Source organism: Diadema setosum, chromosome 16 (assembly GCF_964275005.1).
Source record: "Diadema setosum chromosome 16, eeDiaSeto1, whole genome shotgun sequence".
NCBI classification, from domain to species: Eukaryota; Metazoa; Echinodermata; class Echinoidea; order Diadematoida; family Diadematidae; genus Diadema; species Diadema setosum.
The window spans coordinates 25,658,664-25,674,501 of NC_092700.1; the positions used below are offsets into that span (position 1 = coordinate 25,658,664).

The following is a 15,838-nucleotide window of genomic DNA, read 5'->3' on the forward strand; positions in this document are numbered from 1 at the left end:
TCATAACAAACCTCGTTGAATATTTGGCCCACACCAGAATTCTTCTTAAGTTATTACGTACACCTTTAGGTGAAAGCGTAGGCCTATATAGTGCTGGTTGTTTTGTTTTGTTTTGTTTTGTTTTGTTTTGTTTTGTTTTTCTGGGGGGGAAGATGGGTGATAATTACCTTAAACAGCTACCTTGTTGAAGTATTCGTGTAAAACACGCCAACGATACTATAATTAATTCCAGGTTTCGTATTTCATGCTTCCATTTTTTATTAACCTTGTGGCAAAAAGTAGCAATAGTAATCGCCGTTTGCGATGTTAAGCTCAAGATCACAACGTTTAAGATTTGTAAGATATGTAAGATTTTTTTTTCAACACACCTTGAATGTGTTTTCCATGTCTGCGTCGCCTTTGCTTCTATACCTGATATGGTTTCTTGTTCATTACTTTTAGTTTTTTTCCCAAACTAGTGTATTTGATTGTAAATGTTAATTGAGATATGTGATGTATATCCAATGAAAAAAAAAAAAACACACACACACACGGAAAAAAAGCATATCGTGCGCTCCTCTTTATTGTGTGTTTCATGTCGTGTATTCAAATTTACATATATATATATATATATATATATATATATATATCAATTCTTTTAAGCAAAATTAAAAATTGGTAGGTGGCGTTTGTATCGTTTTTATTTTTTTTTTTCAATACTCAAAAAAAGTGTAACGGGTCAACCAAGTCAATTTTGAATTTTACATGTTTTCTGAAATAGCAATTCTTCTACATTATTCGTAAGTTTGGGATGATAAAATGGATGGGAAGTGGGTTACAGCAATTTTTCTACAACTCTTTTTTTTTTTTTTTTGGTGGAGAAGTGTGATCACGTATGTCAAGAGGCTCCTTTTCCATTCTGGAAAATCCTTTGCACTCTTTTAACTATAATAACTTTTAAAACAATAACGCTACTGCTTTGAAAGTTGGCATAAATCACTGACAGAATGTGTTAATGGATTATGCTAATAATCCCTTCATTGTGGCTGCTACGGTTAGTGGGGCAGAAATATGAAAAAGATGCTCACATACGGCGGAAAGTATGAAATTTTTGCACATAGTGGTATTTTGGGGCGCTGATTACAAAAATTGCCGCATCCAGGAGATCTGGCCACGGGGTCGGCCGCCATTTTGAATTCCAATATGGCCGCCATCAAAGATCCCTATCTTCAGTTCTGAATGACATAAGCCATTGAAATTTGATAAATAAAAGCATGGTGATATGATAACTTCAATACAAGACTTATTTTATATGTCTGACAAGCTGCACGGCAGCCAATTTGAATTTTCCTACATAGTTGCCATGTTGGAATGTTGAAATTCTCTATCTTGGGTTTGTAAATTAGGCTACCTGATTGAACGCGCGTATGTAACTGATTGAGTGCGCGCTGCTGTATTTACATTGTGACGTCAGTGAAAGGTGCATGGTGCTTCACTTTTGCTGCCCTTTTTGGCATGCCCATGAATGTTAGTCGTGATGTTGGAATTCAAAATAGCGAGCATTGCGTTTGCCAGACACATCACATTAGTCAATTCTTAAACTCAGTATGTTAATATACTTGTTTGCACCTAATTTCAGCGCCACTCACCACTTAGAACTCGAGATAGAGATTTTGAACATTTCGTCGAAGCGGCCATATTGGAATTCAAAATCGCGGCTATTCGATGTTTGTCAGACATTTCAAATTAATTTGTCATCAAATTCAACATGTCAAAACGTTCTTGTGTACCAAGTTTTGGTACCACAGGTCATTAAGAACTGAAGATAGGGATCTTCAAATTTGTTTTGTGATGGCGGCCATATTGAAATTCAAAATGGCGGCCGACCCCGTGGTCAGATCTCTTGGATCCGGGAATTTTTGAAAACAGCGCCCCAAATTACCCATACACGTATATGCAAAATTTCATACTTTCCGCCGGATGTGAGCATCTCGACCAACTTTTGTTACATATCTGCCCTACTAGGTGGTTTACATCCTGTTTTCGGCCGATTCATCTCACAAGTAGTTCCTACCAAAATTTAAGAACGTTCCTCAGCTGAGTTGTGCGCATCCTAGCTGCGCAGGTTGGCAGTGACGTAACAAAGAGCGTAGAAGCGCACGCACGAGTGATGAGCTGAGCTAGCTGAGCTGAGCAGCTACTAGTATAGATCGAGCTAGGTGTGGTACGTACGGATACCCGACAGCTCCCCACCGCGGCCGCGCCGGGCAGCCGCGCTCGGCTCGCGTGCCGACTGTACGGGTTACAATCTGTACATACTACGCAAAGTTCAGCGGTCCGAGCCGCATGGTCATGGTAGCACAACACTGATCTGCGAAATCGGGAAGCTTGAAAGTGGAAATGAACTGTTTACATTTTCAATCCATAGATCTGTTTTGTGACATGCAGTTTATTATCTGTTCATCAACATAGTCAAGTCGAGTGTTAAGGTACCTAGGGCCTCTAGGCCCTAGTCGGGGACTACTAGTTTATTAGAGTAGGTGTTAAAAACAACATCAACAACAATAACAACAAAACAAACATATTACACACACTTCATCTTAACGTCTTAACAATCTGAGTATCTCTGTGAAAATCTAAATTAAATTTAAAGGGGAAGACTACTAACTGATCAGTGGGAATGCTAGAGGGAAGATTGTTCCAGTCCTTTTGGGATTCATTTAAGAGTACATTATCTATTGTTATGTGAAAATTATTGGCTTCAGTATGGTCTCATATTCAAGTAATGTGCAGTTCAATGTTTTTAGGTGAGTGTCCCTGGTCAGCGACGGGATGATTGTTAACGGCCAAAATTTCGAACTGTAATACCTGTCTACCTCCCTCTACGACCTTTACATGCCATTGGATTACACTACCCAGCAGCTATATCAGCTACTAGCGAGCAGAAGAACTCATCATCACACACACACCACTACCATAGCTTACCGCACAGCAGCGAGTCCACGTAAAACTAGTGTAGTGTATCATGTACAAATGCACACCATGCACACCTACCATTTCCTTCTTTAATTTGTCAATGAAAACTTCTTGTGGCTATCAGAAATGTCAAGATGGACCATATCTGACGGTTTCATGAAATTCCATGGTCAATTACAGAAGAAAAGTAGCTAATTGTGACTCAAAAGTACGCCGATCGACGGCTGTGTCAGTGTAGCATGATGGATGATCGATTATGTGGAAGAGCGATATAACGATGATAATCGATTGTTGTAGTCTGTGATACAGCCTCTTCTACTACGTCGGCTCGACAGTAAAATGTGGAAGAAAGAAAGTTATCTTGATGCGTCTGCTTTTTATCGTTTTTGTTAATTTTCTCCTGCGTGTGACTGTGTATCTGTCAACATTGTTTGCTGACTAAATGATGGACGGATAATATGTGTACAAAACAGTAAAAGATATATGAAAAAATGGGAATTATCCATCATGAATATTGCACAACAAATGGATTTTTACTACAAAACAAAAGCAAATACTGGGGTTGCAGTTTGTATATATATACATGATTAAAAAAATGAAATGGAAAAATAAATACTATCATGAAAACAATTACTTTCTAATATCCCTAAGATGAACTTATCAATTAAAAACATATTACCATTTTAATTTCAATATTCTGTTTCTTTTTAGGTAAAATGGTTCTAAAATGGTTTTAGGTTCACAATGTCAATACATGAATAACACTTTTTGTAATAATATTCTCTTTAATTTATTAAATTAGGCCTATAAATTATGTAGATTACTAGAAACAAATCCCCTTTGAATTCAACTTCCTTCTCATCTTCTTTTCTCTCTCTTTCTCTCTCCCTCCTACTAATAGCCTAACCTTTTCTTCCTTGCACTTTTCCTTCAACCTCATTCTATTCCTTTCAACACTACTCAAATTACATGTATGTGATTGTATCATGACAAAGTTGATAATATCGATATCAACTTTGTCATGATAAAATCAATAATTATTATAATTTTTAAAGAAAGGATCGATGTCTAAATCCTGTTATGAATAATCTGTATCAATAATTTGAATAGTGATAATCATGATAGTGGCAATGAAAACAAAGAAATATCACAATAGCTCACTATTGAGCCTTCAACTCAGGTGAGCAGTGGCGTATCTAGGGAAAACGGCGCCCGGGGCAGGCGCGAAAATTGCTCCCCTAATTTCTGAAAAAGTGTTCAACCCGCCCAACTCCATCCCGGTAGGGACTTTAAACAAAGTCCAAATGATATGCTTTTTCAAGCACTTAAAAGGGGTCTTTTTGAGGGTGATTTAAATGTAATGAATTTTGATGAATTGTGGCGAGCGAGCGTAGCGGGCAAGCCGAAAATTTTTGTATTTCAGCTTACAAGACATGGAATTCTTGTCTTTTTTTGCCCATCAAATCTTACTTTTTTTTCTGGAAAGAGAAATACAGTAACTCGTCTTCAAGCTTGTAAAATGTTTTATGGATTTGCATGCATTATATTCAAGATAGTGACTCATGCCTGATAGATAACGATTTATACCAACAAACTGAGGACTTGAAAAAAAAAATACTCTAAATTAGTACGCGCGAGTGAGCCGAAATTTGTATATTTCCGCATCATCATCACGTTTTGTTTTTTTTGTTTTTTTTTCTTTTTATTTTGGATAAACTTTGACGAGCGAGCGCAGCGAGCGAGCCGAAATTGTTTGTATTTCAGCTTACAAAACATGGAATTCTTATCATTTTTTGCTTATTAAATCTTACAATTCTAATCAAGACAGTGACGACCTTATAGACAACAATACTCTAAATTATAAAAGTACGAGCGAGTGAGCCGAAATTTGTATATTTCCGCGTCATCATCACGTTTTGTTGTTATCTTTTTTTCTTTTTTTTTTTGGATAAACTTTGGCGAGCGAGCCGAAATTGTTTGTATTTCAGCTTACAAAGCATGGAATTCTTATCATTTTTTGCTTATTAAATCTTACAATTCTAATCAAGATATACTGACGACCTTATAGATAACAGTACTCTAAATTATTAGTACGAGAAAGTGAGCAGAAATTTGTGTATTTCCGCGTCATCATTACGTTTTGTTCTTATCTTGTTTGATTTTATTTGCCCCCCCCCCCCGTTCGAAGTCGTTGGCGTCCTCTTTTGATCAAATCTGCGATCGCTTCAGAACGAATGAAATTGCAGCCACTGCTCCGTGTAACATTTTTCCTGCTGAGTATAAAATAATTGTGTGAACGTAAAAGACATTGTCATTTTGTCCGCGTCATCGTCACGTTTTGTTCTAATCTTTTTTCTTTCTTTTTTTTTTTTTGATAAATTTTGGCAAGCGACCGCAGCGAGCGAGCCGAAATTGTTTGTATTTCAGCTTACAAAACATGGAATTCTTGTCATTTTTTGCTTATTAAATCTTACAATTCTAATCAAGATATACTGTAGTTACGGCCTTATCGATAACGATTTATACCAGCAAACTGAGGACTTGAAAAATAATACTCTAATGTAGTAAGAGCGAGTGAGCAGAAATTTGTATATTTCCGCGGCATCATTACGTTTTGTTCTTAACTTGTTTGATTTTTTTTGTGCGCCCCCCCCCCCCTCCTTATGTTCGAAACCGTTGGCGTCCTCTTTTGATCCAATCGGCGATCGCTTCAGAACGAATGAAATTGCAGCCGCCGCTCTGTGAAACACTTTGCCTGCTAAATATAAAATGACATGTGTGAACACAATAGACATTGTCATTTTGTCCGCGTCATCCTCATGCTTGTTTGATTTGGTTTTCTACCCCGCCCCCACCATTCTCCCTCCCCCCCCCCCCCCCTTTTCCGGGCGAGTTTTTTTTTTCTTCTTCTTCTTCTTCTTCTTCTTCTTCTTCTTCTCTTCTGTTTTTTTTTATACTTCTTCTTCTTCGTTTTTTTTTTTCTTCTTCTTCGTTTTTTTTTTTTTTGTTTTTTTTTTCGTTTTTTGCGCCCCCAAGGAGTGGCGCCCGGGGCACGTGCCCCCCTTGCCTCCCCCTAGATACGCCACTGCAGGTGAGCTAACTAGAAAAAATATGAAAAAGAAAGTAGGAGCTACATGTATTGCACGAGTCAAGTTCAATATTGTAGTAAGCGGCTAATTAGAGACAACCAGAATCGATTATAGTAGTTGACATCGTTCTCTGCGAAATCGGTGCACTACTTTCCGACGTAACTTTCCGACGTACTTTCAACTCCGATTTCTCATTTTTCTTACCTTTTCGGCTTTCTAATTCCATGAAAACTCTCTGATATGGTTCAATTTAGCATCTTCAATAGCTGCACAAAATTTGATTGACAAACGGCGAAGCGAACGGTAGGTGTGCATTTCTACATGATACCTAACGATTTAGCCTTACTCAGTACATCATGTACAGTGTACAATGTATTTGGCATTGTTCAAGTAAACTTTAATTGGCTCATAAGGGGCCTCACTCTCGTGATGGACTGTCCCCCCACATGGGAATCTGGCGGTTAGAATGTTACTCTTCAATTCCCATCAATCTCCCGCCTGGCTTATACATTTTCATACTAAGCGACCTACTAAGGCACACATTCACCTGATCAGACCCGCCTCGAAATTGTTGGTGTGTGTGTGTGTGTGTGTGTGTGTGTGTGTGTGTGTGTGTGTGTGTGTTTGTTTTAGCGGCTATGCAGAAATTAAAAAAAAAAATAAAATCATGCCCTCATCTTGGGCACTTATAGTTTTCCAACCTACTCTAGTACCTTATCTCATTACTCGCCCAACGTACTTGAATGCTCAGTTGAAATGTACTGTATTGTTATCACGCCACTATAACAAAAAAAAAAAAAAAATAGAATAAAATACAGGTTGGACGTACAAAAAAACAAAAACAAAACCCTTTTGGGCTCCTCTATGATGATGATCTATTTGTGATCTTTGGTTTTATTTTCTCTCCATGTGCTTATTGTTATTATTATTATTATCATTATTATTATTATTATTACTATTTTGCAGAAAACATCCCTCTGAGTTTACCGATTGAATTCATCCTTTTCATACAGGTCATGTACCGTGAAACGGGGCGAAAAGGGACGGCGAGGTGAATAGGGACAAAACCGAGAAAAGTTTTTGAATGTGCATGTTTCGAATTTGCTTGAATTTTTTTTTTCTTATTTTTATTACAGGATGGAAGGACCGTCCAGCAGTGTCCAGAAAGTGGTCCTCCTGATGTGAAAAAAAAAAAAAATTAAAGGGTACAGGAGGTCCAAATAAAAAGTTTTAAAAAAATCACACACAAAAAAAAAAAAATCAGGGCGGTCAAAACTTTTCTGCTCCTGTGGCCATTGATTAATGAATTCGCTAATAAAAAGGTTCATGAATCTAGCATATTAGGTCTTTCATTACACCTTTAAATTTGAAATAATTATTTCAACAGGAATTTGTGACAGCACATTTTTTCTTCTCTTGGGCAAAAAAAAAAAAAAATCAGTTAGACTGGGGTGAATAGGGACACCATGGTGTCGTTTGATTGGCCCTTTAAATTTTCTGTATGATTAACTATTATAATGTCATAAATTGCTCTGAAATGTTTGTTATGTCTAGCTATTTCCAAAAGTGTGAATTTTTATTCTAGATCTCTTGACAAGAGAGCAATAAGATCTTTGGATATGTGGCTTCACTTTTGTATAGTCATAGATGAGAGTGAACGTTGCTGTCTTTACCCTAAACTTGGGGAGGAAGGGTCTGGGAACCCCGGCCCCACCCACCCTCTCGGGAATTTTTTTTTTTTTCACTGCCTAAGACAGGCTAGGACTTTTCCTCTTGTATTTCATGACCCTTTTCTCTGTCTTCTGTATGTTTTAATGCCAATAACACATCTGTTTGGGTCAGACCCATAGGTGCCAGCTCATAATAATTGCTGTAAGAACTCCCAAAATATCCCCGACATCATAAGAGTCAAGTTACACTGAATTTAGAGTGTATGAATAAGATTGTACATCATGATTTGCCAATTGAAGAAGTGGGTTAATATTTTAGTGCAATCCAATGGATTAATAAAGTTTTGACTTACTTTTCAATCTTAACTTTTGACCTGATGGGTCACATTTTTTTTATATCAGCTCATTTTGTTGGGCTGTTGAAATTTTTGTTAAAGATTGATTTACCAATCATGGAATAGATTACTCTTCAATGTTTGTATATCATTTTTAAACTCTGTAGTTTCCCTTAATCCAATTCATTGGATTGATTGAAAAAAAAATGCCTCCAAACAGGAATGATGGAATTCATCGCGCTAATTTCTAAAGTCATTTTCACATTAATTATCCGAGTAGCGCGCTACACTATCCAGCTATTTCAGAAATTTCCCGAGTTGGACTCGAGAAATTTTCTTGATCAGAGCGATACAACTAGCGCGTTAATTTGTGTTCACATTATCAAATAGCACGCTATTTCGCTATCGGGAAAATTTCCCAAGTCAGAAAATAGCGCGCTATCTCGAAACATCGGGCTGATGTGGAAACGCCTATACTATCAAATAGCGCGCTACTATCCAGCTATTTCAGAAATTTCCCGAATTCAGAGCGATACAACTAGCGCGTTAATTTGTGTTTACATTATCAAATAGCGCGCTATTTCGCTATCGGGAAAATTTCCCAAGTCAGAAAATAGCGCGCTATCTCGAAACATCGGGCTGATGTGAAAACGCCTATTGAAACCCGGTCATCAAAGTCACAAATGCACATGTAATGTGGAATTCTTTTATACATCAAAAGAAAACTGACAGCGGTTTGAATGTTTATACAGCCAGTTGGAACTCCAACCTCATTGGGCCTACACCTTTTCTTTCTTTCCTATGTCATTATTGTTTTCTATAAATCGGATATAATTTTCTCGCGTACTTGCTTCAATAATGTTTCACATTGATTGTTGTAATTAGGACTATACTTCATCCACAACACAAATATGAAAGATTTTTGTCTGCCCTTCTCGCCAGACATATCAATGACCTTGGATGTCTCATCAAAATATCAGTCAACTGAATATTTCTTCCTAAATTCGTCGATAATCGTAGATTGCAGTATTGCAGTATATTTATACCTTTCCTACTACGCAACAAAATATTTCTGTCTGGTCATTTTCTCTCTAAACATAATTTTCATGACATCTTTCAATATTGTAAACTTAATGATTTGAATTACTAAAACCGCAGTCTTATCAACCGTTGAGACTCTGGCCTGTGTAGACACGCAGTTTCAGCACATTCAATTTACGTCACACTGATCTAATATATATTTTTATAGTACACAGAAGAAGGAAAGAATGCTAGAATACACATGCAATTACGATACATTGATCATTAATGTAGAAAGTGCGTCAGCGTGTGGATGTTTTATATGTATTATAATATGAAAAAAAACCTATCCTGAATAAGAGGTGAAAGATGTATAGGATGAACCGCAAAAGTATGCATGTATAGCTTGCACATTATTATATAGCGCGAAGTATACGAAAAAAGAAAAGAAAGAAAAGGACAAATAAGAAGAAGAAAAAATAAACAATGGACAAAGGAATCATATTCAATGGATAACATGCAATTTTGAAATAAAAATAGAAGAACATGAGTTTATATTAAGTTTCTGGAGAGATCATTCAGGATAAGTTCCGATGAAGACAATAATTTTTTGAGCTAAAAGAATGTAATATAATATACGCGCCCGGACAGTAAAGTGGTTTCGTCTTCTGATTATGATGGGTTCACAAGACTGGAGAGTTTTTCGTTAACTTTTATACACAAATATGTTATATAGGCAAATCGTTAGCAAATAATTGTGCATTACTCCCATGTTCATTGACCCGCCATAATATCCCTGCCAAAATATCGAAAATTCGTCATAAAATCTGTAAAATTGTGTCACTCTCAACCTTTCCTGTAAATTTAATTCAAGTCCGTTCCCAACTTTATGACTTATTTTGCACACAGACAAACCAACAAACAAACCAACGAATGCCGAAGAAAACATGCATATACCTCCTTCCTTTGACGGAGGTATATGACAAGTCAATAACTTACATTCGAGGAAGTTTATCACGGAAGAAAGTGAGTGAGAATTAAAACACACACACACACACACACACCGCTATTGGTTGACTAAAGCAGTAACCCGGAGCTTTATTATTATTTTTATCATTATACGAGCTTTATTATTATTTTTATCATTATACTTTTGTACGTGTGATTTTGCACGATTCCCCTCCCCCCCCCCCCGCCAAGTATATATCGAAGTCCTATTTATTTTAATATGCCTATAATTCAGAAGCGGTTAAATCAGCGTGAAAAAACAAACAAACAAACAAATACATCGTGGTCTACGTTTTATTTCAACTGTCAAGCAGAGCATGGTTATCTAGCAGTGTATGTTTTGATTATTATTTTGTTACTGTTTTGTTTGTTTTTTCGTTATCCAAATTAAGAATCACGCAACTCGATAGCTCATCCGAAATATCTTTCAATTAGTATTGGACATCATTATCTTGCATTTGGTTTTGATATTTTCTAGTACAGCACAACGCATTGACATGACATATAGACAGACTTGTCTGCGCCGTTTCTCCCCAGACATGATTTTTTATTATTCTGTTATGTTGGGAAATCTGGCACCTTTCAGCACACAATGCAGTACGTATGGGTGGAAATCACTGATATTTCTACGGAAGAACAAGATCAGTGGTGAAAATGATTTGCATGCTTGACGGAGGTCTGCGCTCTCAGAGTGCTTCTCTAGTTGTAATTATAATCATCATCACTATCATAGAAGCGCGGTATAATCTGAAAATGAAAAAGAAAATAATTTGTAAACTAAAAAAAAAAAGTTATTCCAAACGTTTGTCATTATTATATTTTTCATTTGTTAATTCTTTTTTTTATTTTTTTAACTTTCGAGTCATGTGTAGCATGACTATAGGGTCTTATTTCACCTTCGGATTAACTTAGGAATAACGAATTTCAGAGGAGGTAGGTCATTACATTGGCATATTACATTGTACACTATACTCACTACGTTGAAGGTTATTACGAGTACTTTCATGGATTGATCGAGGCGACCTGTTCCTCTAATAGATTTTCGTCCAGTACTTATACACACAGTATGATTGTCACAATGAGAGAGTCAGTTTATTAGTATTTACTAGACTTACCAGTGACTCCAACCTCAAGCACGCTTCTGATCTGGAGATTCTCCCGCCTGAAACCCCTAGCAAACGGGAGACTCCAACTCGATGTGCGCGAAGCGCGATGAGTTCCTTGTGGTCGGGGTCCAGCTCTATATAGGGTTCTTAGATGTTATCTCATGCTATCTAAGGCTTATTTTTCAACAGACGATGACAGTCAAGTTAGAAAATAAATCTCAAGCAGGAGAACAGCTAGGAGATTTAGGAAAATTGTATACCTCTGTATTGCTAGGCTCCATACATGTAACAGTATTTCAAGGTAACCATTATACATGTAGTGCAACGTAGTACAATATACTAGGGGCTCGCAAATAACCCAAACAAACAAACAAACGCAAAACCAAACAAAACCCGAAACCTTTAGTGCCACGGGTTACGGGCACTGTCAGCTCCAGCATGCTGCCAGAATGCTGCTACAATATGTATTACAAGGCATGACGTTTCAGTGTGGATTCTGAAAGATTATTCCCTGACGGAGCACATGTATAGTACCGGTGAACTGTCTACTATATCACTCACTGGTGGTACCTGTACTTTTGCGGCGATTTATCTCTGTTGTATTGATTTGAACAATTACAAGTCTTGAGCGAGAGGGCAGCCCTCCCGTAACTGTTCCTCGTTAGCTCAGGGGCCTGTCTTATAAAGACTTGTGATAGAAATCAATCACAACTTTTGTGTGTGCTGCAATGCAACTTGCGATTGATTTGGGGACTTGTGATTGATATGAAGGCTTTATAAGGCGGGGCCCAGGGCGTATCGTCACAAGGCAATGAATGTTCGTGGCCTGTTCTGTAAGGGCTTGGGGTGTACATAGCGCGACAATAAAATTTACCCACAATACTATACTAGAGACAGACACGAAGCAAAATTTTGCTTGGAGCGGGGATGTGGGAAGAGACTCTCACCTTCCTTCGTGGATTAAAAAAAAAAAAAAAAAAAAAAAAAAAGGTCTATGGCTCTGTTACTCGTGAAAATCTGTACGCGAAAATAAGAGCGTATACAGCAAACTGTTGCTCTGCTAGCTACCGTTAGTGCACCAGTTTTCAACAGGACCCAGATTTCGACACCCAGCAGATAATTCTTAGAAAATGTTATACTCAATACAAACGTCTGACTTCAGCAATCAACCAAGTTATCATTCACATTTCTAGTCTTATATAAACACCGTTTGTCACTTGTCATCATAATCCGACGGCAGAATATTTAGGAGAAAAGCAACACAGTGTCAGCAGAAATGTTAATGTCAGCCATTTTTAGGGGTTCAAAACAATATGATGCATTTTGTATACATCGCCCTTAAATTAAATTCACCCGTGCCGGTTATCTTGCTTTAGTATCAGTTTGTTTGCCAAATCTTGATGTTTGATTTCATAATCGTCTTTAGTAATTTCATGGCTGAATTCGTGATAAATGAGCAAACTTGTAGAAAGAGTTGGCTTTGAGAATGTGGCACCAGATTTCGACATTCCCATATCAAGACACGTTATAGAGGAAATATGATTGCTAGTTTGCGTCCACAATGCAGTGTACGCGTACTGTACGCGCCATGTGATTTCTGTGTGATGCGCGCTGTGATTGTGTCGAAAAATGATGCTGGGTGTCGAAATCTGATGCCAGCGACGGCGTGACGGAAATCGCTTAAAAATTGAACGCGAGTGCATTCAAATGGGATTTCGTTTAAGGCATATTATCATTGGCCTTTGTAGCTCAACTTCATATCGAAATTCTGAGGTAAAACGGTGCAGTATTGATGGTAAACAAGGAAATGTGCTAAAGTGTCGAAAACCGGTACCCTTACTGTAGGTCCAGGGAGGTGGAAGAAAGAAATCCACCCCCCTGCTCATACACAGGTGTAGGTCCAAGACTCCAACTTCCCGCCAATCTCGAGCTCGCTGATTGTACTACTACATGTACTAGTACACACTGTACAAAATAATGTATCGCATGCAGTCGGCAACGCAAAGTGAGTGCAGTGTCAGTGAGATTGTGTACCACGAAGAGATCGAGGAGAAAAATCTCTTCGGTGTATGTACCGGCCAGCTAGCTAACCAGCAGCGCTATATGGAGTGTTGGTTGGGCTATATGTGTGTGTGTGTGTGTGTGTGTGTGTGTGTGTGTGTGTGTGTGTGTGTGTGTTGTGTGGAAACACGACAGTATATTGGAGCTGGTCCTGTGGTATCAGGTTGCATACAGTACACGGACACTCCGACCCTTCCTGCCTGCCTACTTATTGCCTGGTCATTGTTCGATGTCAGCCCTGCCTGGCCTTCGCGTCTGGGGCATGCCAATGCATGGCATGACAGCAGTGCAAAGGAGCTTCAGACGTACAGTATGCAGCGCTGGTTGGTTGTGTGGTGGATCATTGGTTTTTCGCACGGCGGCCACCACACATCACAACGGCTCGGTATAGTATTTCGCCTGGCCACCGCACGGTGGCGCTATTACAATAACGGTCAATCGTTGCCTTAGTACAGCGGGTTGCTCTAAAAATCGAAGAATTTAGCCGATCGGAAGGCCTCACATTTTCTTCCCCAGAATTAATAATAAGCAGTTTTTCTGGTCAAAATTTTCAGGAGAGTTAGCTTACAATACCTCTAACATATTCAGTCCTAGGCATGGTTTTCGAGATGATTTGAGACAACCTGATGCACCTTTCCACTTGGTATTTTTCCCCTTTAAACTTGTCATTACTAACACAAAATACTTTTTATTTTTGGTTACAAAATACAAGGACACGAAAGTGTTATCAAACAATAGAGTATTTGTCACTTTCACCATTCAGATATTAATTTTTGATTACCAAATCTGGTATTAAAAAAAAAGGAGAATCGATTGTCTTGTTTTGTTTTTCGGGGGGGTACTCAAGGTACATCTCCATAGTTTACAACACGCACTTTACCAACCACTGCAACAACCAACACATGCAATCTACAATCAACGTCATTTCACTGTATATTAATATTTGTTTTTTCCTTTGGAGGACCGTCAGACTAATGCCAAAACTCCCATTTCCTTGTATTTATTCTTCTTCCTCCATTATCACTTTCTGCACATGGTTACAGCAAGTGGGTAAAACAAACAAACAAGCATGTCAATGTGGAGTTTTCCACGCTTGCGTCCACATAATATCATTAAGGCTGTGTAAGGAAAATTATAACAAAAGCGCACATGGACCTTCCTTTCTGAATATTTTTTCACCATATCAGTGCAATTGTGACACGTTTTTTGTTTTTTTTTTTTTGTTTTTTTTTTGAAAGAAAATGGGGTTTTGAGTGAACCGCATGATATTCATACATCTTAGCAGGGCATATCCCTTCATTGGTTCCTGGCTATAGATTTGGGGGTCTTACGATGGTTTTTGTCGCAAGGATGCTCTGCTAGCACTAAAACGAGCACATGAACCCCCCCCCCCCCATTTTTACAATTGTTCTGCATTAAGTAACCCTTCTTCTACAATTTGATAAGGTTTCGTAAAAATGACATGGGTTTTGAATGTACAACATGACATTCATGAACCCCACCTAATCAGGGCATCCACGAAAGGTTTATAACCAGATTTTGGGGTCCTAGGATGATTTCTATCATATTGGGGGTGCTGCCAGTACAAAAACGAGCAAATGACCCCCACTTTTTATCGTTTTTCTGAAATTAGTAAGGTTTCTTCTACAATTTGTTCAAATTCGTGAAAATGACATGGGTTTTGAATGTACAGCATAATGAATCCACCCTGTCAGGGCATCCCTGCATAGGTTCCTGACCAGATTACGATGATATATGTCGCATGGGGGCGCTGCTAGCTCAAAAAACGAGCACATGAACCCCCACTTTTAATTGTTTTTCTGGAATTAGTACGCCTTCCTCTACAATTTGGTCAAGTTTCATGAAAATGACATGGGTTTTGAATGTACAGTAAGTACATTGTAAGTTCTGAAGTTATCAACCTTGAGAGATTTCGGTGTTTTCTGCCGCGTGAGGGCGCTGCTTGCTCAATTACTACAATTGTTGCAAATTTGGAGAAAATAACCAGGATTTGAAAATAATTATGGGGATTTAAGTTTGTCATTGCAGGTTTTGTTGCCAATCGTGGTCTTGATCCTACATAACGCTATCATTTTGGTACTGGACGGCCAGATTGTCATTTTCTTCAAAGTCCCGTAGAAGAAAAACAAGCGCATGAACCTCTGGTTTAAATTATATATTTGGGCTTCGGATGGGTCAAAGTTACGGTCTGGAAAGTTTGAAGAAAATGACATGGACTTCACTTTAACTGAGGAACATCCTTAAATAGGTTAGGAGAGTCCATTCTATTGAGTTATACATCACTTTATAAGCTTAGAAGTCTGCTCTTTCAGAATCTGCTCTAAACTATTAAAAAAAAAATCCATTTCAGGCGATCTTTTTGTTGCTTTTGTGGTACAGGGTCACAAATATTTGTAATGATACTCCGCGGTCTTCCCACGAGATCGACACGCACGAGTCATACAGCACAGAAGACCGACATGGAAAATATTTACATGAGTCAGCCCACGAGTTATAAGCTCACGAATCAAACAGCCAGTGCGTGCGCACTATAGCTAAATAAAGCCCATGAGTTCGACAATGCGCACAAAAGG

General features: G+C 38.2%; 1 protein-coding gene across 1 annotated transcript in view; it reads left to right on the forward strand.

Annotated features, from left to right (window-relative positions):
- The first annotated feature begins 13,160 nt into the window (after positions 1 to 13,160).
- Positions 13,161 to 15,838, forward strand: part of LOC140239751 (uncharacterized) — a 46,749-nt gene continuing 44,071 nt past the window's right edge. The window contains exon 1 of the mRNA XM_072319572.1: positions 13,161 to 13,293. Within this exon, the coding sequence (XP_072175673.1) occupies positions 13,161 to 13,293 (133 nt within the window). The remainder of the gene's footprint in view (positions 13,294 to 15,838) is intronic.